The following is a 25,125-nucleotide window of genomic DNA, read 5'->3' on the forward strand; positions in this document are numbered from 1 at the left end:
AAATAGCATACAGCAAACTTTGAAAACATTCAGAAAGATCTGGAAGATGACCAAGCTAAATTTCATGCAGTGATTGCAGTTCTGATCTTTTGGAGTTAGGATATTTTTCCCTTTTCTAGAAAACAGTCCCAGTGCACTTCTCTGCATTGCATAAGAAATTTGGATCATATAACCTACATTTTCTAGATTTGGCTTTGTAACAGTCTAGAGGTTGCAAAGGAAACACATTAATCTTTACATAGTAATTTACAGTGCAATTATGTATACTGGATCGTCCAGTACAGTCTCCAGATTTGTGTTAGATCTGCCCTAAATATACTAAGGCACCTACTCATTACTCCTCAAAAGGGTGAAAGCCATTCCTTTTTAAGCAACAGAAGTATATTTTATTGCCATACTGTATTTCAAAGGAAATGCTAATTTGTCACATTTTCACATTCTGCCATTAATCAATCAATTGAAAAGGGTGGAAATTCAGTATATTCTCATCACTGTATTTTAAATTAAATTGCTCAGACCTTTTGCCCTGATTGATAAATTCTTAATGTATTTTTTTCTGATACTTACAGTATCTGAGGACATGTATACTGTTTTGTGACAGCTCCTTTTAATACAGCTTTTAAATAAAAAAAACGAAACACATATACCAAACCAGGAAGCAAACATGAACACCAAATATTACTATTTAAGGAAAAATGCATTTCACCCAGAGTGCATATGCTCAAGGACAGAAAACATCAGGCTTCAGCACCATCGCTGTGAGAACATGTTTTTAGGTTAGTAATCTTAAGGTGTTGAACAAATTAGGGAACTTGAAAGCATTAGGGTATAAAATTGTCATTTTAAGATTAAGGAGTGAGGCAGTTGTATTGTTCAAAAATCTTCTGCATTTTCTTTATCATGCTCACTCTTAGTTTATAAAAGTAATGACTTTCACCCAAAGAGTTTGAGTATCATTTAGGTTTTTTAGGAATAGAAGGGAATTCTTGTACATAACAACAATATAGTGTATATAACTGTTAAAAAATAGCAACAGTGTACAGTAAATCACATGAAAGGTGCATAAAACACCTGGCAAAAAACAAAATGATCTGAATTTTAATATATTATGCAAAACATAACATTATGCATTTACTGCAAGAGAACACAGAATCTGAGCAGTGCCAGTTAATTTTCTGCCCTCTTTCCATACATTTTTTACAAGGTTCTTTTGATTCAAGTGAAAAAACCTAATCCTTTAATTTCTATTTCAAGTGTTACTGGAAATTACATTGTTCAGGCACAACTTTGCACTGTAATTAAGCCGTTGCACTTCTTACCTCGGTTGTGCTGTAAAAGCACTATTGTTGGGTTGACAATTGTAGTGGAAGGATAGCCAGAGGAGGGCCTGCCTGCTGATGGAAAAAAGCTGTGTGGATCGGACTGGGGAGCGGGCGGAGAGACGTCGGTGCTCACAGGCTGCGACACCTTAAGAGATGAATACAAAGTCAGATATCAGGGAGTCACATGAAGGATGCCTGTCTGCCTCCACAGAACTTGGGTAACCTTCCCTGACAGTTCGGCCTTTGAATGTATTCCTTTCTACACATGGGAATCTTTTCCATTATTTCTGCAAATTACACATAACCAGAAACAAAATTCTGATAACACAAGGAGCATTGAGACAGGATAAGTCCTTTCCCCACTGCAACACTGTCAGACTCAATGACATCACCAAATGGGGTGCTCAGACAGGAAAATCTAAAAGCTGCCAGTCACGGACTAATTTATCATTTATTTCCTGATTTTCTTATTTATGCAAGAAGGGGAGCATGGTTTCCAACACGAAAGGATCCCAACAGAGAAGCATTTATCTTTTATATTCTTAGCTTTTAATAATTACATAAGAAAACTTTTTTTTATACTGTATGTCTGTAAGTGTATCCATCCATCCACTCTCGCATCCCATTATCATTAAATATACTAGATTCTGCACAGATGGCCATCATACTTAAAAAAAAACATTAATAAATAAGTCTCCTTTCCAAGTCTGTTATGGCAGCTGAACACCCTCCTTCTTGATTGTAAATATTTCCTGATGACAGTGAATGACATTGCACTGTACATAAAATATATTTATCCAATATATTATCCATCCACTCTCGTGTCCCATTACATAAAATATATTTGGCCATGACAAGAGTGTGATTTAAAGACTTTATAAATATAAGTTAGAAGTCAAGATTTTTAAGATGACTTTTGTGTGCTTCTTTCTTTCTTGGAACAGGAACAATTGGGACATAGAAGCAAAGCAGCCTCAAAACTGTATCGGTAACAACTTTAAAAAATGATTCTATTGGTTTATATGCACTTTTGCATGTGCTCCTGAAAAGTGAAGTTACATCACTCTTGAGTTTGACATACAGCTGATAGAAGTACCTACAGTACACACCAGATGACAGAAGTGGGACAGCCTAGAGGGAAAATGGATTGAGAACAGACATTTCTTTCTTTAGAGTTCTACCAATAACATATTCAAAAGAAACTATGAACCCTTTTTTTGAATTTTCAAAACCGTACCCACGCAGCAACTAATAACAAAAGACTAGAACAATTTAAATACTTTTCTGGCTCATAAGAAAATGGAAACGAAGACAACCAGATGCCCCAAGCTGAATGGTATGAGGGAGCATGTCACAGACAGTCTGACTGCCTGCCTGGATTCCTGTCACAGCAGGTACTCAAAAAGTACAGCTCTTATGCAGGCCACATCGAAACTTGACTACTGCAGCTGACAGCGTAAGGGAGAAGGAGCACAAGTTTAACATTGCAGCCAGAGAGTACATGGGACAAGGCGACGCCGACACAGCCACATATATGCAAAACGGGCGTGCTGTGGCTAGGCAGGAAAAGAAGAAATTAGACAGATGACAGAAAGGCCACATGAGGACCTGTTAATACAGTAGATATGAGAAAGCGGGGCTTTCCTGGCTGTCACTCCCATCAGCTTGCAGCTCCACAAGCTCTCGCAATTAGTCCTCATCAGCATTGAAAGTCACACAAGACAGGTTAGTTTTTGTTTAAGTGGGTCCGGCCATGTTAAATTGTCTTTCAGTTGGCTTGAGATGCCAGGGTTTCCACTGCATATAGCCACAAATAAGAAGTGCAAAACAGGAGAGGCGTTTAAAGAAAGGGATATACTAAATGCAAAAAATCCACTCTCACTGGACCCTCTATTTTTGGTAGTCCTGCTAATAAAAAAAAACAAGGTACTACCAGCCTGAAAAAACAAATCAATATTGCCCATGAAAAAGTTATAAAAATAGTCTAACAGTTTTAATACCAAGCAAGAATGTTTCAGTATTTATTTGTACAACTGTACATATTATATTTACAAAACAATATTTTTAGGTAAATCAAAACTGAAAAGGCTTTAGGTTTTAGAATATTTTTTTCTGTGTCCATACCACAGAATGACAGCACAGTAGATAAGCCATAGGACACAGATACCAGAGGAGCCCAGTGTCAACTCTAAAATACCAAATGGAGCATAATGTGCACAGGTGAAGAGTGGATTTTATACAGTTGGAAAGTGCTGAGAAGTCAATTACTGGATCATGCTCCCTGGAAAGAGGTGACGTATTTGCTCTTTTTGAACATGTAAAAGCTGTTTGACACTAAAAAAAGGAACGAAAAATAGTTTTCATGCGGTGACGTTGTTTTCTGTTTGAAGGCAGGCTTTTAGTTCGAAGGGTTTGAGGCAGGCTTCTATAAGATCAAGACCAGAAAAAAAAAATTAGGATACATCTGTGCACTGCCACTCGGGCAGGAAGGAAGTGGCACACTTGTCTTACTGTAGGTGCTCCGGAGCAGATGACAGGAGTGGCGGCAGGCTCAGCGGCCTGTACGGGGAGGGGAGCCGGGGACGGTGCCGATGGGAGGGCTGGAGGTGAAGGTGGCAGGTTAGTCGGGGAAGGGGTGTCGATAACAGGAGGTGCGACGCGAGCTGCTCCCCTCTGCAGGTGAGGAGGTATAAAATCGTCCAGTGTTGGCAAGGTCAGTGCTCCAGCAGGTTCGAGAAAGGTGCTGTCCTGGCCAGCGGGGACAAGAGGTGGCAGTGGAGGGCATGGGCTGCCCTTTCGTCGCGCAGCACTCCCAGCCTGGTCCAAGGGTACTAGTTGGACTTCAGGCAGAACAAGGAAAGGAGAATCGTCCTGCAGGAGATAAGGGCCTTAGTACGCTGTTAGGGCGAGTAAGCTGGATAGCTGTCCATGGATTGAGACTAAAAAAACCTATGTGATCTGTAACATTAGTTACACCCCCATCTTTGTATTTTGTATGTACTGCACATACCGAGGTATGTGTTTTTATAAATGCTATGCATCTTGAAATTGCGTTGTTGCTTTGAGATGTCAGTTTCCCATACACAAACACTCTTTGTCACGACAGAATGCATCAAGAAGTGTGTAGTGCTGAAAAGAGTCATTCACATATTCATCACTGAACACCTTGAGAAACCCATTCCACACAACAGAAATCATTTCCTGAGCTGTCTCCCTCAGCTCAGCACTTTTTCCGACACCCGGACGTTTGTGTTGCAAGCCAAGAAAAAAAAAGAAAACACTGCAATATATGAATTGAGAACCTCAGAAACTGTTTTTTTTTGTTACTTAATTAAATAAAACAAAAGTTAAAAGGCTAGGAGAAATATTAGGAAAGTATTAGCAAGTAGCATTAGAGAAGTCAGAGGAGTAGAGTACCATGCTGGATCCCTTTGCTCGTGTGGAGTGCGAGGGCCCATCTGACCAGTACATCCCCGGCCATTTTATGCCGTGATTATCTACTTTGGCAACACCACCGTGGTCTGGTAGCGACGGATGGTTGGTCTTGAAGGATTCTCTTTGAGGGCTGAAGCTCCCTGGGCCTTTTGGGTAGAAAGGTCTTGGGGGGATAGGAGGTGGGGGTGACTGGCTGTCATCCGTGCAGTGGCACACAGCAGTGGCAGAAGGCTCTGAGCATGTGGAGGACTCAGGGAAGACTTGCACCGCTATGGGCACACTTACTGGAGACTTAGGTGCAGGTGAGCATGTGCTGTTAGATAAACAAGCCACATAAAGACTGCTGATTTTTTTCTCTCCTGTCTTCCCTGAAACACTTTCTGCCTGTGTGGCTGACTGGGTAGGTGTAGCTTGTCCTGCGGTCTGGCCAGCATGCATTTGTAACACAGAGGGACTGCTGTTTGTGGTGGCCAGTGACATTGCTTGAGGAGCTAAAGACACAGAGCGCTCATTGGGCGGGAGCTGTGACTGGGAAAAACACTGCCCACTGCTGCCAGAAGAAGGCGCTGTAGGCACAAAAGGTTTTGGGTAACTCATATACAAGCGGTCTGTAGCTGACACAGGGTTAAGGTGAGAGACTCCCTGGATAGGTTTGAAACGCCATGCAAAGCTCTGTTCTTTTGGGAGAGGTGGAACAGGGGGTATTTTCTTAGGAGAACAAACCACACAGAATACAAAACCACGTAGAAAACAAAGAGTAGAACATAAACGAGTTGCATCATTATTCACTAGAGAGAGATGACTTCTATATCGTTAAAACTACTAGAAAATTACATTTTATTTTATCATGTTTGTATTTCAAACAATTGAGTAAAAAATATAATGATTAATAATAATCTTTTCCTATCAGAAAATAAATTAACGGAACTTATGATTTATTTGTTTTTGCAAAACGTAATGCATAAGGTGATTCTGGAGCTCTATTTTTTCACAATATTTTACTGTAAATTTTTCCCCCCTTATGTACTTTTCTAGCAGCTCAATAATACTAATGAGGATACATCTGCTTAAAAAGTAAATGGTAAATGCACTTAAGTGCATTTTATCAAGGACATTACAGAACAATTTGAATTATTTGTGTAACCATGCAGCTTTTTTCCCTTTTGAAGGAGCAAATTAGCCCAGGTCAATTTGAATGGCTTTTGTTACCTTCTCCTAAATGAAGAATATTCAACCTGTTTGTTACAGTTGATTATTCAACTGTAACAAAACATTCCTGACAATTCCTACTTACATTAGCACTGAATTGTTGCATTAATTTATACAAGACATTTTACATTGCATAAAATGGAACAGCTTTAAGTATAAACATTACCTGTGTAAAAAGGAATTTAAAAGGATTTCTCAACATATGTGTTCATATTTGTACATTTTCTCATTGAATTTTCTCAAAAAGGAATTACTCTAAAACACTGAATATTTGCTTGTGGATTTCTATACACTAGAACTAGGGATTACATTTATTGAGAAATCCAAATCTCAAACACATTTCTGTCTTCATGTCAATCAGCTAAGTACAGTGTTTTGTTTAAATTGTTTCACAAAGTTTCAAGTTTGACACAAAATGGTTAAACACACATCACATTTGTGCTGAAATTTGTAAGAAATAAAAAGAGCTTACAGAGCTCATTTGTTAAAATGATCCTGCAGGACTCATCCTTCTACATTAATATTTGATTGCAAGTAAACTGAATACACTAACTGGCACTATTTAACTTTCAACTAACCTTAACAAGTAGTGACAATTTCAAGTATCGTCTTCCCTTTTTTGGCAAAACTAACACGTATACGTTTCAATGCCACATCTTTAAAACATTGCCACAGTTAAGTGGAAGAACTCACCTGTGACTGTGTCTTGCTGTCTGAAAGCAGATTAGGTCTGACACTGCGATAGCCCTTAGCAGCCAAGGAAGTGCTGGTATCTCCATTAGGGTCAGCAAAGGACTGAGTTTTCCAACCATCTGTCAGAGGTCATAACATGCAAATTAAAGGAGGACCTGAGCATCCCAACCGAATGACCCAAAAATTCAAAAGCAAGTTGAGTAGAAAAAAAAAGCATTCTTAGTACCTGTTCCTGTGTCTTTTGGCTCAGGACCTGTTTGTTTTCCACAGCAAGTGTTGAACCAGAATAAAGAGGGGAGAAATAAACTGTTACTTTCAAAAAGAAAAGTCACTAGTCTGTACCACACACAGCAAAGAGTCAGGGCACTCTATTACAGACAGAATGCTTTCTGTAAGGGCTTGAACTGACAGGGCCACTAATTACCATAGAAACCAGCACCAAACAAGATGCCCTCGCAATCTGTGAACTTTGTAAAAACAACAAGGCCCGCATTCAGCGCAATGTAGAGAACGATTGTTCCACTGCTCCCTTTATTCATGAAGGCACAGCAACAATTAAGGCATCTCTAAAAGAACCATGGCCACATTCCCACTGAATGCCACAAATAACTGTGCATTCAGATTCCAGGTTCCAAATAGCACTATGAGTCAATCAGAACAACAAAAAGTGTTTTACATTATTAACATATACGTGACCATAGCAAAGCACTTGTGGAAGAATGAAAGTTGAATAAATATTAGCACAGATAATTAATCTATGTTATTATTTGAGGACCACTGAGAAATGTGTAATTGTCAGTTCATTTTGTCGGAGTTAATACCTCAGTACTGCAGATATCAAGAGCTGTATTTTGTAGGTTATCAATCATTACAATAATGCCATCCAGAAATTTAAATCACACATAAAATTGTGTTTGCATTTTCAATTTACTGAATTATTACTTATACTTATTATTTAGTATTACTCCAACAGCAGAAGGAGAATATTTCAATGAATCTTCATGCAAAAGAAACTACAGTCTGAATAAAACAAGTAGTAAACATGGAGTGAATAATGCTGGACATTCACTGCAATAGTGAAAGCTTGATAAAGAGTTAGTTGTATTTTGTCCCTTCTCTTGCCTTTCAAAACTGTATGTTGGCCAATTTCAAGTACCTATGGAAAGTTTTGACTAAAATGAACCCTTTTGTTCATTGTGTTTCATAACAGCTCACTTCAATCCCATTTTGTAACACAGCACCTTACCTTTTCTTAAATGATAAATGGTTTCCATGATAAATGGTTTAGACTTTTCCCTCCTATCAATACTAAACTCTACATTTAATAGTGTTACATTTGTGAGCCTTATAAAAACTGCTGCAGTCAACTTTAGTTCTTTTAAAATACAGAAAAGCCAGACTCTCATAGTCATTGCTTGCAGCAGGTTTAATACAGGCTTAACACAGGTTTAAAAAGGTTTAATATAGTGAGGTCTAACTATAGTATTGCACATCTTTCTTTTTGGTCTCACATATTCAAACATTTCTATCATTTTCTCAGCAAATAATGTATAGTACACTGGCAAGAATAAATCTGCTTTTTTCCACTTTCTGATACAATCTTTCATCACAAATTATGTTAAACAATCTATCAAGTTGAAGATGTTGATGTAAATATAGACATAGACCATAGCCACCAATAGCTCTGTAAATCTGTTTGTAAAGGTTTCACAAGTAAGTAAAGATAAATTCATTAAAACTGAGATTCTACAGTGTGACAAATATGCCTGGAGAGGGCTCTTACTCTGTGGGGCATCATGGATCTCCGAGCCTGGCTGAGAGCTACTGCTTGTCTGTAGGTCACCGTGTGCACTGGAAGCTCGGAGAGTCACAGCGCCTTTCCCCGAGCACACTTTGGAAGGATCTGTTTCTGAGGGGCAGAAAATCATCTGTAAGTACTTTTTTCCTGTGAAAATGTATAATCGAAATTATGTTTTTCACGGTATGAAATCACAGCTGTGAGCACAGTGGGTCACTTAGTTTTAGTATCTTTGGATTTGAAATAACAGCCACCTTATCAAGCAATAAAAGCTACCCTACAGTATATAATTACGTCTTTCAAAAATATTTTTCAGATCTCACTCATCTGTTCCAAACTATAGTGTCTGAGATGTTCCTGTTATTGGAGCGTTTCTGCAACAACCACGTCAGAAATGGTTTGCCACATGCACACAAATTTTATGAGGATGAATATCAGTGCAGAACCAGTTTCTTATGGTTTGCCAGCTGTTTCAGATCTCTGTGTAACACTAAGTGCTCTCTTCACTTTCTATCAACAGGTGCGAGAGACCTCTCTAGCTATTCCCATACAAATGATGTATGATGTAAGACCTACCAGAAAATGTACAAAATACAAACCTTAACAAGTACCCCTCTTCTTTACAAAACATAAAAATATTTTATTTATTAAAATGAAAGCAAGTAGTTCTGTCTTTAAAAACACTTCCTTTGATAACAACATTTGTCCTACTTTCTTTCTTTACTATCTGCATTTGTTGTAAATGTGCAAGACACTGTCAAACCACATTTAATCTTGCACAATTGGATCTTGTACATTTTGGTATGACCCACTTATTAACTTTATTAAAATAAAGTTATAATAAAGTTAAATAAAGTTGGGTCTTATATGTATCCAAAAAAACTAGAAGTCTACTTCACAGTCACACAATTTGTTACACTATTATTAAGAAATTACAACAATGTCACATAACGTAATCATAATACTATAACAGACACTATTCTACTATAATTTCCTGACCTGGGTTATTTTAGTTAATGGAAAAACTTACACAAGAAAAGTTAGTTATGACCATTGTTTTCTGTTTTGCCACATTATTCAAGCCCTTTGTCACACATGGAATAAAAAGTCACTACTCACTAAATAACTGAATGCAGCTCAAAAACAAAAAGCCACAGCATTTTCCAGCATGTTGGGAAACAATTTAAATAACTATTTCTTCCAATAAGAAATACGACCCTACCCTTTCTATTGTTCAGAACAGTGCTACATGCACAACAAATTCTGTCTTCACATACCACTACTTATGCTTGTATGATGCTTAATATTTTTGTCAAACTAAAAAAATCTGCCAAGGGGAAGAAGTCATATTCAGTGATGCCCAGCACAGAGACCTTTGCCTTGAGTTGACTGTTGGTGTGGTGGAGTGCTGAGAGGAGGACAGTGCCAAATGCAAGCCTTCTAGTAAAGGCCCAGAGATGTATGAAACAGCTGACGAGCAATCTTAACAGGCAGTCTTTTCCTTTTGGCTAGTTTGCAACAATCCAGTTCTTATTCCCAGCACACACCACCTTCCCCATGAATATTCTAATTACTTAAAATATTATTATTATTATGGCTATTTGTTATATTTTAAAAGTTTATAGAACACAACTGTTCTAAAACCATCTTGAGTCTTTGCAAACACTTAGCCATTGCATAAACAGTACCCATGAATGGATTTAGTGAATCCAAAACAAGTGCATATATTAGAAAAAGGGAAAAACTATTTCACCTTTACTGTTTTCAGAATTATTCCAGATCTGTCCTATTCTAGAGGTCCAAGATAAAAAAAAAGTCTTTCCCCTTTTAGTACTGTTAGAATTTCACAACCAAAGGCTGCTTTTTGTACAGCCGGGCTCTCAAAGGAGATGTAAAAGCAAAAGAGACTAAGTGTTATATTTATGACATACTGTAAGGCTACAGCTCTGGTAGCAAGGGATGTCACACTGCACATCTGTATCTTTCAAAACAGTCAAATGATCTGCCAGACATGAAGTAATCGCCTCTTCCACTGCCTTGATTGACATGCACAGTTAGCCAGGGTCACTCACTTAAAGAGAAGGTACTTAGCACTCAATTCAGCCTGTCTGCTCGGATGACCGAGTGACTAAACTATCCAAACAAATTGCCAATATAATCTAAATGTTAAAACTCCACCAAATAAGCACATTACTAATTTCTTTTGTACAAAACACATACAGTACCAATTTTGAAACTGACCCAATATCAAGATATCAGAGTTATCTATAAAATATTGAGTTTTGCACTCAAGTTGCACAAGTTACATTTCTTCCATTTCTCTGAAATATTAAAATATGACACCAGAGATTAATTATTTAGTTGCAGCAGAGGTGAGAGTTTAAAGATGGAAAGATTAGATGGTTACAACATGTGGTGTCCATATAATGGCAATGAAGCATGACCCATTATGGAAGGCCAATGGAGGGTTTTAAAAGGGTACCTGTCACCCGCATTAGGTCAGGAGAGCTTTTCACCTTCTTCACTGGGATTATTTTAACGGCAGAGATAGCACGTGCACGCAAAGGGCCTTCGACGGCTGCAAACACAAAAGTGTAGACTATGCAAACAGTGTGCAGAAAGACAACCAACCCAAAGCATGCTGTGTGGCTGCATTTCAGAGCAGACGTGAGCAGAGGAAAAAGTGCTAAAGGGAAGGGAGAAGGGTTTTAAGACAACAGAACAAATAAAAATGTAAGAAAAATATTAAGATTGTCAGAAAGACATGCTTTCAGTACACTATCACAAACATTTCATGCATTGGCCTAAATCAGAGTTCACACGCTGTACCATTCATTAAACCCAGAATTTTATAGTGAATTTCTAGGGCTTTCTACAGGACTTATCAGCATCATCAAGGAAGGTGCATCACATATCTTTATTTCTCCCACATAACAAGAATGTGAGTGACATTGTAAATTTAAATGTGACAGATGCTAGGCACTCTGGCCAGCCTCAGCACTTAAGTTTATTGTCCAGCTTATAAGTGCTCTGTTAATATATTCTGCAGTATGACCTGAACTCACCTTTTCTTTTTTTTCCCAGAACATACACAAACTAAGTCTGCATGACAAACAGGTTTTAGGTTCTTAATTAAAAACAATATTAACAGGATTTATCTTCTACATAAACACCAGTCACGGACAGAATTTGACTATGAATCCAATTCTGAAAAAACTGTTCCTATAATCTTCACATCTCTCTATTCTCAAATCTTCTCATCTCTCTAAAGCATCTCTGTGTTACCATCAGTTCTGCCTTAGCTGTTGAATGAACTAAATCAAAGCCCATGTACTGTAGTTCACAGTTCAATGTGTTCAGGATAATGCAAACCCTGAATTTAAACACCTGTACTTTTATTTTTCAAAGCTCTGTTAACCCTCCGTTTGAAAGGACAGCCGTTTGGTTGATGAAAGTGTAATGTGTTAATGTACATTTTATCTGGAATGCCGGACTTGGGAAATTCCACATCTGCTAACAGATAATTACAAATTCAAAATAAAGGAAAGGATAGAAAACAATGCAGCCCAGAAACTAAATATCATTACCCTTGCTATGGATGTTATTTTTCCTAGCGACCAGAATTTTTTTCCGCTGTTCATCAGAATGCAGTATGGACCAAAGCCAATTAGATGTCTTTTCAAGGAGAATTTATCAACTGAAGTTATTGTTAATGTAACTCAGTATGACTCTTCTAGACTGTACGTTTAAGGTGTTTTTTTTCTTTAAATGAATTTACTTTCTATAATAAGAAAACAAGAACATTTATACTCTCATAAAATTATGTAGTTTCATTTCAAGACAAAACTATTTAACACCTTAAATGTACACTGCACTGTAACATTAAAGAACACACTTCCATTTCTCTCCAAATCAACATTTAAGCACATCATATAGTATAATTACACAGTACAGCAGTTTTAATGATGATTATTCTCCTGACTCAAGATAATGAAGGGGAGACTTATTTCCTTTGTCTTCCATATGGTGGCACTGTTTGATCAAATTCTATAAATCACTGTATTCTACACTCACTTTCACACAATTCCAATCTACATTTACACAATTCCACTAGCCAGCAATCTTTGGATCACCAGTGACTGCAATTAATATTAGTTTACAATTAAACATTGAGTCTTCTAGGCAATAACCACACACACACCTTTACTAGTAATATTGAAATTTTATATGTTAGTGTTTATTCCATCTCACTATTGTGTTAATATAGTTGTCTAGATGTGTGTGGGTAGTTCTATGTATCAAATGAAATTCCTTTATTTGACCACATCTCCCCAGAAAAAAATAACAGGGCTTCCAGTCAACAAAAATGGCACTTCATTTAAAGGAAATTTTAAATTTTGCATGACAAGCATGTAAACCAAAACAAAGGCAAAAACATTCTGCATAATGTTTGACAAGACACCACGTAGAAATGAGGATGCTGTGCTGTGGAAGTGCAGATGAAATATGATGACTCCAAAATCAAAGAAAATGTAATGTTACAAAGCACTTCTGATCCCAGGATTAAGCAGAGAATTTGAAAATGAAAAACAAGAAGTTAAGAACAGACCAACAAAACAAAAAACGTTATACAGCCAAAGTGCACAAAGCAAAAGCCGTAGTAATGACATTTCTATACCCTAACTTAAACACCATTTAGGGATTTTATCATTTAGAATTCACTCCATTTTTCTTAAATGTTACAGTGACATTTTCATGTGCTTTCTTTAATTAGTGTAATTCAAGATCTATTTTTAACAAAATGATTGTTTGCACAGTAACCTAATTATAAGAAAAGAACAAGAATCAAACAATAGCTTGACCAAACAAATTTCCCATAATGAGATAATTTAATAATTTAAGTCTAGCTATATGAAACTGACTATAAATTAACATTGAAATAAATAAATTACAAGCCAAAAGCAAGCTGAAAAATAATAGTTGCAAACTTTATCATATCATAGCTAACAGGATGTAATAGTTCAGGTGGGTAGGTGTGTCAGCATGCGTAGGGTGCAAAGGAACAAATAATAGGTTTATGCCATGTTGAAAAGAGAAGAAAGAGAAAACACAACGTTTCGGCCATGGAGCCTTTTTCACACATGGAGCCTTCTTCACACATGAAGAATGCTCCACGGCCGAAACGTTGTGTTTTCTTTCTTCGTTTTTCACCATGGAATACACCTATTACTTGTTCCATAGCTAACAGGATGCCTTTTTACATCAAGACTTGCCACAGAGGGTCATGCAGAAAGCTCTTATTTATACCACAGTTGTCAAAGTACGATACTATAGTAAACCTGGATGTTTCCACTCTTTTGTAGGGTGTTCTCATCTTACATACCAGGACTCTGTAATTAAGAGGTACTTCTAGGAATATAAAGCATATTTGTGGTATTATTGATTAAAAAAAACATTTGACTCACCCCTCTCCTGCTCATGAACAGTGGGAGGTGACGATAGCCCATTTACAACGGCTTCTGAAATGGTAATCTCGCCTTCTAGAAGAGGAAATCACAGTTTGTGGAAAACATTCATTCCCGGGATAAAGATCACAGACAGTGCTCATGCAGGATTAGATCATGGGGAATCCGTGCCAACCATTTATTTCCTGATATTCGTTCATTCAGAGGCCTTAGCCAAAAGCATTACATAATGTGTTATCATAGGGCTATTGTGGAGTGAAACAAACCAGTATGCTCTTTGAGCTGATGAGAAAGGCCAGCCTACAGTATACTAATCAACAAATGAAAGCTACAAATACTACTGAGGACAAAAAAAAAATCACCAGCAGTATACCACGAGGAACCTCATGGTTGTTCCTAGAGAGGGTAATTATGTTAACAATGACAGGTACTGTATAATGATTTTCAGAGATAAAAAGGTTGTCGTCCTTAATAGGGTAACCATAGGGTTTCTTGTACTCCTTGTACTTGCCTTACTTGAGTATTTCTTAAACTGCTCTGTTTTAGGTCTTTTAACAGTTGAAAAAATAATAAATGTTTTCTCTTGAAACAAAACAAAAGTCAGGCCTATTTGTTTTTTATCTCAAGTTCTTTCTTTTTATCAAGGGAGATGCCACATTTCAGTGGTGCGTGAACTCTTACTGTAGATGTAAATTGCTTTAGGACCCTTAGGGATGACAACCAGTGTATATTATTATTATTTTAATATTTGCTTATAAATTTTAAAGAAATCTTCTCAGTTTGTACATTTCTTTAGCTGATGCAGCTTTGTTTTGCAAAAACAAATCACTTTGTTTCTTAAATGGTACAAGCAGGTTACACTAGAGGAAAAAATAAAGTTTATTGACATATCTGTTTAAAATTGGTTCAATTACATCAATAAATGTAAAGGTGTCTTAATAACAAAATACTGAATATCATGTAGAACGGACTATTAAATCCTATGACAGGGTGAGAGCTCCAGTAATGAGATTAAGGCAGACAACTCAGTGATTATATGATAGAAATTTCACAGAAGTTATCAAGTTCTCCAATATTCACATGATCTGTGAAGATAAGATAATTTACTGCTGAATTTTGTTTGGTTATATACATAAATAACTGCAAAGATAGAGTCAGTGTTAACAGGAGTCAAGATCTCCTGGGATTGAATTATTTAATCTGCATTTTTTAATGAGAATACTTTAAAAACGTTTGAGTGATTGCAATTGTTTTGGTTTGTAAAAGTGTCTTTATCAGATATATTGCACATCCTGTTCACATCCTATTCATTCATTCTGGTACTGTGAAAAGTGCACACTGCCCCTAGTGACCAAAGAGGCTAACCAATAAGGGAAATTTATTTTGGAATGAAGAGAACTTGATTCATCCACACTCTCAAAAGATTTCAATATAATCACGAATTCTGCCACACTGCTGAGGGAATAACCTACTGTACCTGTGCTCATGGTGATGGAGGAGCTGGGCCTGTGTACATCTACCGTCTGGTTCTCCCTGCAAGACAAAAAAAATGTTTTAATTTCACAAGTACACATTCTCAGTCTATTTGACAAACTTTGCCCCTTTGGTTACGGGTAACATGTCTAACATATCTCAAGGAATGAATCATATAGTTTTTTGAAAGATGACAGACTTCAAAAGACAGGTTTCAAATGTTTTCCATACTGTACATCCTTATCACCTTGGAAAAGGAGAACTTGCTTCAGTTTTACACACATTTGCAGATTTTACAGATTCCCTTTTAACTGTTTTTTGCTGAGTCAGAAGTAATAATCTGGGTGACCTCGGCTTGTTTCAGGGTTTTCAATACTTAAATACATTTTCTAGTCATACTAGTCGGCCTATGAATTTGTATAGTCATTGTACTTTTCAAGTGTACTAAATTGCTACAGGCTATGGTGGGAAATGATTTAAGATATTTTTTGCCTTCAGAAAGGAAGCAGGTGCCAGGTAAGTGTTTTAAAGCTTGCTCTCTACTCATTCTGTAAACAAGCTCCAATAACAATTTACAGCACATATTGGGATGTTTTGGACAAGCTTTCCACTCATTGCAGACTCCACTGTAGTTATATTTCTATTAAGCAGCTTTTCTCTAAACATCCTTAAAAATTTATGAACCATTTAACCTTGTCAGCAACATAAAAAGATATGTCTTGTCTTATTTTTCACTTATTTCTTTGTGCACTGCAGTTCAAGTTGCTCTAAAAACTATATATTATGCCTGATTTTTTTACTGTTGTCTTTTACAGACTATCACTGTTTCACTTAAGCAGAGCTTGAGTATCTAATGAACCACAAAGAACTACATTCAGTACAATGTATGGAAATACTGAAGCAAGAGTGATATGCATTAACATTAAAGCTGATGTTGTACCAGGCTGTCTCACTAAGATAAAAAACAATATGTGAATCCAAACTGAAAAAAACTTTGCATTCTAGCAAGTACACCAAAACCTTATACTTTATCTGAATAATACTTATGAACTTCTCCTACATCAAGAATAAAGACAAGAACGTTTTAAAAAATGTACTGAGTTTTATTCCACACCGTAGTTGTCTTAGTGAATAAATTAAACACTTCTACAATCTATTTTTTACTGGCACTTTTTCAAAGACAATGATAAATTCCCATCTTTATTGAATTTTCTTTTCTGTTGTTTTAGTAATGTCAACAGTTTGAAAAATAACTAAATCTGAAGCATTTTTCCTAGTCCTATTAACCATGAATTTAATATTATTATTCTGTAGGGTACATACATTTTTGACATGCTGTAATAAACAAAATGTATTGACACTTTTAATTAGTAAGAATGACTATTTTATTTTAATGAAATATTTAAATGTACATATTCTTTTTCTATGTTTCTGTGCAGGTGATCAAACTAATTTGAGATTGGTGGCTGCCACTGCCAATACTAATGTAGCGCAGCTCTATTAATACTGTATTTTAAAATGTGCTGTTAACATTAATAACAGATACATATGATATAAAAGTTAACAAAGCAGTTTCACTAGTACTACTAGTGTTGTATGCTAATGTTAGAACAAGAGTCCCTGGTTTGAAAACCACCACCTCTTGTTCAGTGTAAGAAATGATAAGATTTAAAGCAAATTTATCACACTCCATGGACCTATCCTAAACAATCTGTATCCTAGTAATAATGTACAGTAGTATCAAAAAACGAAGCATTATGCAGCAGATCACATGGTATAAGCAATAATAGATTATTGGCCTGGTATTAAATAATGGTGAGATACTGTTGATTGTGTGAGGTTTGTTGTATAAATTCAGATGAAAATCAATAATGTAAAAATAACTCGTGTGAAACCTCCCTGTACCCATCTTTGCTATATACCCATCTACACTATTAGCTTTCATTAAAATAACTCTACAATGCACCTGTGAATAATTCACTACATCTGGCCATTTTGTTTTATACTGGGAGCCTCCCAAGCCTGTGCCACGTATTTTAGAAGAACACATTTATTCCTAAAATTCAATACTTTGTTTTTATTTCAATTTTTCATTATTACTTCAGAAACTGACTTCCTTTAAGTATCAGTGTTATGTCAATGCCACAAAAAGCAGCACACTGAGCCAAGGTTTAAACAGCAGTTTCCAAAAGTGTGATTGGTATCCCACATACCCTTTTTATTCTAATGATAAACTAAACAGAAAAATGGAACCAAAACAGAAATCTGTCTCGATAGCTAAACTGTTTTGGTAAAATTTGTTCTGGCTTTGGTCATGAGGTGAAGATAGGGTTACAAAGGAAGAGGTTTCTAGACCTTCCTAGATTTTAGATTCTTTTTAACAAACCTGAAATAAAAAAATGAAACCAAACTCTGTGAAATACATTTTATAGAAATACTGTAGCACCTAGGGAGCTTTTACATTAGCAACATACAATTACATTCAAGAACTTGTCGCTAATGATACTTTGTTAAGGACAGCAATATTGTTGCTGTGCCTCTCCTGGGGTGGAAGAAAACACTCGGCCTGGCAGCAAGGAAATAGAATTGTGAAGAAGACACATAGGAGGGGACCAGTATTCTAACCAGAACCTCTCACCAATGACGATAAAGTTACTGCTGCTGCTGTTCAGCCAGACAGCAGCACAAGGACCTACATACTATATGCAGGCTCTTACTGTGGTCTCTCCTCTGGCACATAATGTTCCACTGAAGCCCGTGACACCCTTCCCTAAATGGCGTGGAAAATTTGCTTTCAATAATAAATTCCTGGCTCGAGCTGTTTTTTTTTCCTTCCTGAAGGAATTCAGATAAGTGGGCTCTTTGGCCTGCAGTATCCAACTCCTGCCTCACATGCTTCAAATTTTCAAAGGAACGCTGGAATGAACATGGAGAAGAAACACAGCAGAGAGCAGAATGCTGATGAACTGAGTTTTGTAACTGCATTCCAGGGAACCACACTTGTACCTCTGGGGAAAAAAAAGTGCCTGGTACTTAAGAACAGTACCATGACATACGGTACTCAGAAATGCAAGGTCAAACGTTTATTATAGACTGATTTTTCTCTTAGTTTTCTTCCTCGCTACAAAGGAAAAATCCAAAGTTTTCAAGTAATGGTTTAAAACCCAGAAGTCATCACTGAAGAAATGTATACAAAATTTTAATTTAATTTAAATATTTTAATAATGCAGGAATATAGTGAAAAGGCAAAGAGACAATTTACTTTTTTCAGTAAAAAGCATGTGGCAAAAAGTAAAAACTTTAGGCATCAGCCACCATATTGTATGCTGTTTTGGATCTGCAGATATTACAAAGGTTCTCAAGTGGCTCAATCAGTAAAGATACTTGCTCTGAGCCTAGATTAAGATTCTTCGATCCAGAAGTAGGTTCAGGATACATTATTTAATGTATTAATCTGCACTCCGTATTTACTTTATGAAAAAATGCTGTACATACCATTCTCTAGACAATGTATCTACAATAAGTTGTGGTACCAATACCCAAATAATATGTCAGGCAGCTAAAAAAGCTGTGTTTGCATAAATAAAGATGACATTCTGTTTTATTTAAAAACACTGTCTCACATTTCTGCATTCTACACATTTTTGCTAGCAATAATATTCAATTGTTCTCAAATGTTAATACTTTTTTTCTATTGAAAATGTCTGGCTTTTCAATATTGTAACAGATACATAGGAAAAATAATATTAAGCTTATGACATTAAATTTATGTTCAGGTACTCTCATGCTTGTTGTGACATGCGTTACAGTAACACTTTAAAACAAAAAAAAAGACATTAGCAATTTTATTGCCATTGTATTTGTGACTTGAATTCAATATCAGCACACAGTTCACTGATTTTAAGAGGCACAAAGTCCACATTTCCACATTAAATAAACTTTAGGGTTCACATAAGCATGTCGTATGTTTCTCTTACATCATCTCTGATAATTTCAAGATACATACACAAACATCAAAATACTTAACATCAAAAGATACTTATCACTCTGTTTATCTATGTATGTGTGTTTAGAAAAAAAGCATAGGAGATTAGATATTGATTACACGTTTCTGGTTTAATTTGATCAACTGTTCATTCATAACTGACCATGATATAATTTAACTTTTACTGCTGCATAATCACTAAATCATTCATTAAAGAGTTGATCAGACATAGCTGATGAGTGAGGTGGCTCAAAACAAGCCTGATGCCGGCCAGGTATAAACAGTGATGTAAGATGCCAAACATGGTGAAAATTAAGAATAAAAAAAGCAAAGGAACCAATGTAAAATATTTGTATACGCTATCAAAATAACATCTGTGTGGCACTGCTTTGGCATGTTGAAGGCTAGACTAAATTTCTCCAGGTGGAGCCACCAGCAATTAAGCCAGGTTTTCTTAAGTGAGGTTTTGAGTGCAGCACCTTGATGGGTGGATGTGGATGAAGAGACGCATAGCAATCAGCTAATTTTTGTGTACAACAGACCAACTTATAAGGATGTCCAAAAATGGAACAGGATCCCACAAGACCCTATCAACAACCTGATGCAAAGCACAAGTTACAGATGTGAACAGAGTTATAAGTTATACCACCTTAATGGACAACAGCGAGTGCAGATGAGCTAGTTATTGTGAACAGTAGACCAGTTAGTAGGGATGTCCAAGTGTGATAGTCTGAGCAGTAGTGTCTAGCTGCTACAGAACTCTGCTTATAGTGACTTCTGATGCTCCATATACAGTATATTTCGAAGCATGTAAAGTGAAACCTGTTTACTTTGAAATCATACATTTATCAGTTGCAAAAAATGAGTGGGATGAACAATTGGTGATAAAACTCCACTCTTACATAAAACTCATTTTGCAGTGTAAACACTCTGGATTATGTGAAAGAATAGCAGTCCTGCGTTGCAGAATCACAGCTACATTACAGGCAGAGTATAATGAAATCTTAGGAATTGATTTTACAAGGACACGTTTACTAGAAGTAGTCAAAGATAAACCACACAACAGAATTTGATCTTATGACTAAGCACTTTATTACCAATGTAGTCCTAAATAGTGATACATCTTTTTTCCCCACTTTAATTTCTAACAGTTTTACCTAAACCTTTCAAAGTTTTGAATCCTTATTTACAAGTATAGTACTGTATATACTGTACTTTCAGAAAAATACCGACCACAAGTCATCATCAGATCATTTATAATTAAAATTACAATTTCAATCCTATATTAAAAAAAGAATTTAAGTGAAATAGAAGCAAGCAAAAAGCAATGTTTTGATTATAATCTAAATTTACAGACTTCCCCACAGGAACTGGACTAAATGTTACATAATACACTTGTAATAAAAATGTAATAATAATCCTTTTTAACAGCATTTACTGTAATAAACTCCAATATTTCACAAAGTGGATTTTATGTTTTATCAAAGACTTTTGCACTGTGGGAAGTCTCTTAGGTCTGATAAGCACCTCTTGGTAACTTAGGGAGGCAGCAGAAATGTTATCTTTGCTGTATTTTAAAGCTTTGGTTTTAATCTCCTACATCTGTGAACCCTCCAAGAACTGCGGCCTTTAACTCCAACCCATATTTTGTTTCTTTTTCTAAACCTACGCCGTGGGAAAAAATGATCTCACTAGTGTATAACTTCTGTTTCTTGCATCCAAAAATGCATGTCTGACTTAAACCCCTTCAGTTCAATACAGACTGCAGTGATTTGAGTGCACTGACACCCTGAATGTGGTGTGACCTTATTAGAAAATGAGGGATATAAAGGTAGGGAGTTTAATTATTATTATTTGTGGAAGTTTTAAAATATTAAAATAATTGATTACATTGTATAAATCTAAAACGTAGGACTCGGAGTTCAGCACGGACTCCGGACTCTCATATCATTATTTTTTAAAACATTTCTCTTCTTTCCGACACCTCATGAAAGAGACAAACTGAAAGCTCTGTTGTCATCACATTGGAAAGTCAAAGTCTCCAATCTGAAGCGCCAGAAATAACTGCCCCTTGATGGTTGTATGAAATCCACAGCGTATGTCTTGTTCCAGACAGATAGCTGGCATAACAATGGAACAGAATGAAAACAAGACTTAATGAGCTAGCTGAGTACTAAAACTCACACCGTAACATTTGTTTACAATGGTCCAAGTTAAACGGTGCTTCAAGTCTTGTTTGGATTTCAGACAACGTTTTCACTTCTTAGTGTAAAAGAATACAGAGAATACAGTCACAGAAATTTGATCGAAAGTTTAAAAAGTTCTTTGCCTCAGATAATGAAGCAAATATTTTCTCCTTTTACCTACAGGAGGTAAGTGTAAGCTTGTTTGATTAAGAATGAGGAGGAAATCACTTCTCATTCTCATACTCAATTCTGAAGTCACACTGTTAAAAGTACTTTAAAAATTATTTTTTTTTACTTTTTAATTGTGCTGAACACACTGGTAGCAAGGACGTCTGTTTGCTGCAGTTAGGTTGGCATCTACTATGTGAAGAAAAAGTAAAATATCTACTACTTGAGATAAGTCATAAATGTAGAAACATTCAAATGCTTTTTTAAAGTTATTGTATATTTCTTTCTAATGATTACATAATACAATGTAAAGCCTAACATTTATTCCATAAAGAAAACAATACTGAAAATATTCAAGTGTTTGAAGTACAATGATGGGAATATGAACTGCATAATTATATACATGTTTTTGTGTTAGCCTTGACAGTTGTCCTTTTACAAAATAAGATGAACAATTGTCTTGCGATGAGGTAACATAAGATCAGTAGCTGGGCTATTTTTAAACCTGACTCTGAGGATTGGCTTGCCACAGTAGGCTTTTCACAGGAATTAACTGGAGTTCCTTCCATTGCTTAAAACAGGCACAAATCCAAACTAATTTTAGAAGCTTGTGAAATGACAACCTGGATATTTTGCTAGGCATTTTCAAAACACTGGGTTAACTAAAAATGAAACCAATGTTTTTTCTTCTCATTTTACAAAGCATGATCACCACATGCAAAATATTAATGTTGTATTCACCATCTGGAAAAAGTATTTTATTTAAGAGTTTTTTTAAATATTATCATAGGTTGTAAACATTATTCTAGAAATAATTTTGGCCACCTCCCTCATACACCACCACCAACCCAGTCCTCCAATGTATTCTAATGGTCTCTGAACAAAATATTTCATCAAGATGGGCTGTAAAGCAAACAGAATCACAACATACAATACACAAAATATAGAAATGCTATATAACTTCTTCAGCATTACAGAATATAATTTAGGGCTATCACTAAAATGTTATACATTTCTCACAGTGCTTCAAATGTATAGACAAAACAAATGAATTCTACATATACATGTGTGGCTGTCTGTGCTACAATTATGTAACCACCTAGAGTAAATGAATGGAGCTCCAGTGTAAACAAGATGACCATGTGACAGCCTCCTTTGGTACTGAATGTGCACAACCTTTATACAGAGTGGCAAGGGGATAGTAGCAGTAACCATCCACAAAGAAATATGCTAATGTGAATGATTTACAGAGTAGCTAAGCCAACTACTGCTGGATTCCAAACACCACAATGTCATATTATAATGCATCAGACCCCCGAGGTCACTCATTGAGAAATGGTCACACTTTACTTTATTTCCCAGAACAACTTTAAACATTCTCTACTTGTCACAATGGACAGAATATCTGTTGAGTTCAGGTCTTTAATACCCATCTTATTCTCTTTCATAACTTACTCACTAAATATCTGTGTATTATGAAATAAAATAATTTCCTCTTTCATACTCATATACTGTAGAATATCTAATTCTTAATAAGTATGAGACCAGCCAAAACAGGTACCCTGTGTTATACAGTACATACTGTACAGACTAGCATAATGGTTAGCAAACCACATTTAACAGTAAACAGGTCTGAAAACAAAGAATTAACTGTATTTGTAGCAAACTAGTCTGAGAAATCATAGCAGCCAAACTGAGATTCAAACACCTGTAAATGACCAGATAATTAAAATTGATATAGATTTACTAAAGCTGGTAAACAACAAGTACAGTACTACCAGAGGGAATGATATAAAAACAGCATACATACACATTTATAAATTTAATGAAAGTATGTTGTGCTATAGTATATAGTATTTAATAAACATATAATGCTGTTGTAATTTAAGAAGGCAACAGACCAAGACTGATTATTTATATTACAGCTATTGTAAATACCTCTTGATCAGTCTCTGTAATACAAAGAAATATAAACTTCAAACACAATTTGCACACCTTTTTTCCCCCAATGTCTTCAATACCAAACAGTACACCTTGCTTTGAACTAAAAACTACGTTCCCTTGAACAGAAACAGTCTATCCCTCCACACAGATGTGTAAAACAATGAAAGTCCATCTCAATGTAAACAGTTCCTCAGATGCATGAAAGGTACAGTGTACTTATCTTAAAATTGCAAAAAAGGAGGACATTCTTTGATCTATGTTCTGAATGTCAACTGAAAGTAAGAAAAAAATCAAACAGTAAAACTAAAGAAGAACATTTAAATATCCTCATGTATGCTCTGCTTTCCTTTCTATCCTTGTCATCTCATAAATTAAGAAATAATAAAACTCATTATGAACTGAAATAGATTGTTTCTCCATAACATTGGAGAATGTGACAATTACAAGAATCAAAAAGCACATAAATGCAAGTACTATACCCAAGAAAAGAGGAGGGAATGTCTCACCTTGGCACAAACTCTGAACTGGAATCTGAACTTCTCCACACAAACCCAGAGGAGTAATTTGCGGGCAACCCCAGAATGCCAGTTCTTAAGATGCTCTTGCTACTACCATAAAACCTCCCTAAATTTAAGTCAGCTGCTTACAACAGTGTAGAAGGCAACAAAAATTTGAAATGAATGTCTTTCTGGTAATAAAACAAAACAAAGCGGGGATGCCACTAGAATTTTAAAAAGGTCTACACGGTTTTTAAGCCAATTCTGTGTTGTGCACAAAGAAAACTTTCTCACGCCCCCCCCAGAGAACTTTAAAACAAGGTTAGAAAGTCATACAATCAGTCACTGCCATAAAAGCCCCAACAAGGAAGAACAAATGCATCCAGTCTTACCTTTTATCTACTTTGTCAGTTAATGGAGCCATTTCTTGGCCGCTTCTCTCTATTTCTGCTTCCTCAGTTTTCCCTAGCCTCACAATCCCTTTAGAAAAAAATTCAAACAGCCTCTGGAAGAACCCTGCAGCCTCCTGCAGCTTTATATACTGGGCTCCTCCTTCTCGAGGTGCCTAAATTTGTTTTGTTATTCATGCAAGTCATTCTGTCACAGGATCATTAAGGCCCGGCCCCCCCTCTTTCCACTGCCTCGCATTCCACTCAATCTGACAAAACACAGACACAATGTTGGGAGGGGTCACCCCACTCAGTTTATTACCTAAAGGGGTAAACTCCAGTGCAAAGCCTCCTGCCAATGTGATGAAGGGGTTCCGTGGACTAAACAAAAAATGCCTTCTCTTAGCTGACGAGAAAAGATTCTTAGAAGAGACTGAGAGCTCTAGCTGTTCATTCTGCTACATTATTTCCAACACTGTAACCGACAAGCTGCCCCCAATAGGGGCAGTTCTTGTTTCAGTGGATGATACCAGAACTTGTCAGCCGATTCTAACTGCTGGT

The 25,125-nt window shown here is 36.3% G+C and overlaps 1 protein-coding gene across 2 annotated transcripts in view; it reads right to left on the reverse strand.

Annotated features, from left to right (window-relative positions):
* Window positions 1-24,676, reverse strand: part of sorbs1 (sorbin and SH3 domain containing 1) — an 81,966-nt gene extending 57,290 nt beyond the window's left edge. The window contains exons 1-10 of one of the 2 annotated variants that reach the window (XM_088915453.1): window positions 24,568-24,676; window positions 15,400-15,455; window positions 13,923-13,997; window positions 10,940-11,035; window positions 8,443-8,568; window positions 6,886-6,912; window positions 6,660-6,778; window positions 4,740-5,465; window positions 3,834-4,193; window positions 1,320-1,467 (exon numbers count right to left, since the gene is read on the reverse strand). In XM_088915453.1, coding sequence (XP_088771579.1) covers window positions 1,320-1,467; window positions 3,834-4,193; window positions 4,740-5,465; window positions 6,660-6,778; window positions 6,886-6,912; window positions 8,443-8,568; window positions 10,940-11,035; window positions 13,923-13,997; window positions 15,400-15,455; window positions 24,568-24,599 — 1,765 coding nt within the window. In that variant the 5' untranslated portion in view covers window positions 24,600-24,676. The remainder of the gene's footprint in view (window positions 1-1,319; window positions 1,468-3,833; window positions 4,194-4,739; window positions 5,466-6,659; window positions 6,779-6,885; window positions 6,913-8,442; window positions 8,569-10,939; window positions 11,036-13,922; window positions 13,998-15,399; window positions 15,456-24,567) is intronic. The other variant, XM_088915452.1, reaches the window with a different exon arrangement.
* Window positions 24,677-25,125: the final 449 nt, after the last annotated feature.

This window comes from Atractosteus spatula, chromosome 5, assembly GCF_055471065.1.
Source record: "Atractosteus spatula isolate fAtrSpa1 chromosome 5, fAtrSpa1.hap1, whole genome shotgun sequence".
In the NCBI taxonomy this organism is placed as follows: domain Eukaryota; kingdom Metazoa; phylum Chordata; class Actinopteri; order Semionotiformes; family Lepisosteidae; genus Atractosteus; species Atractosteus spatula.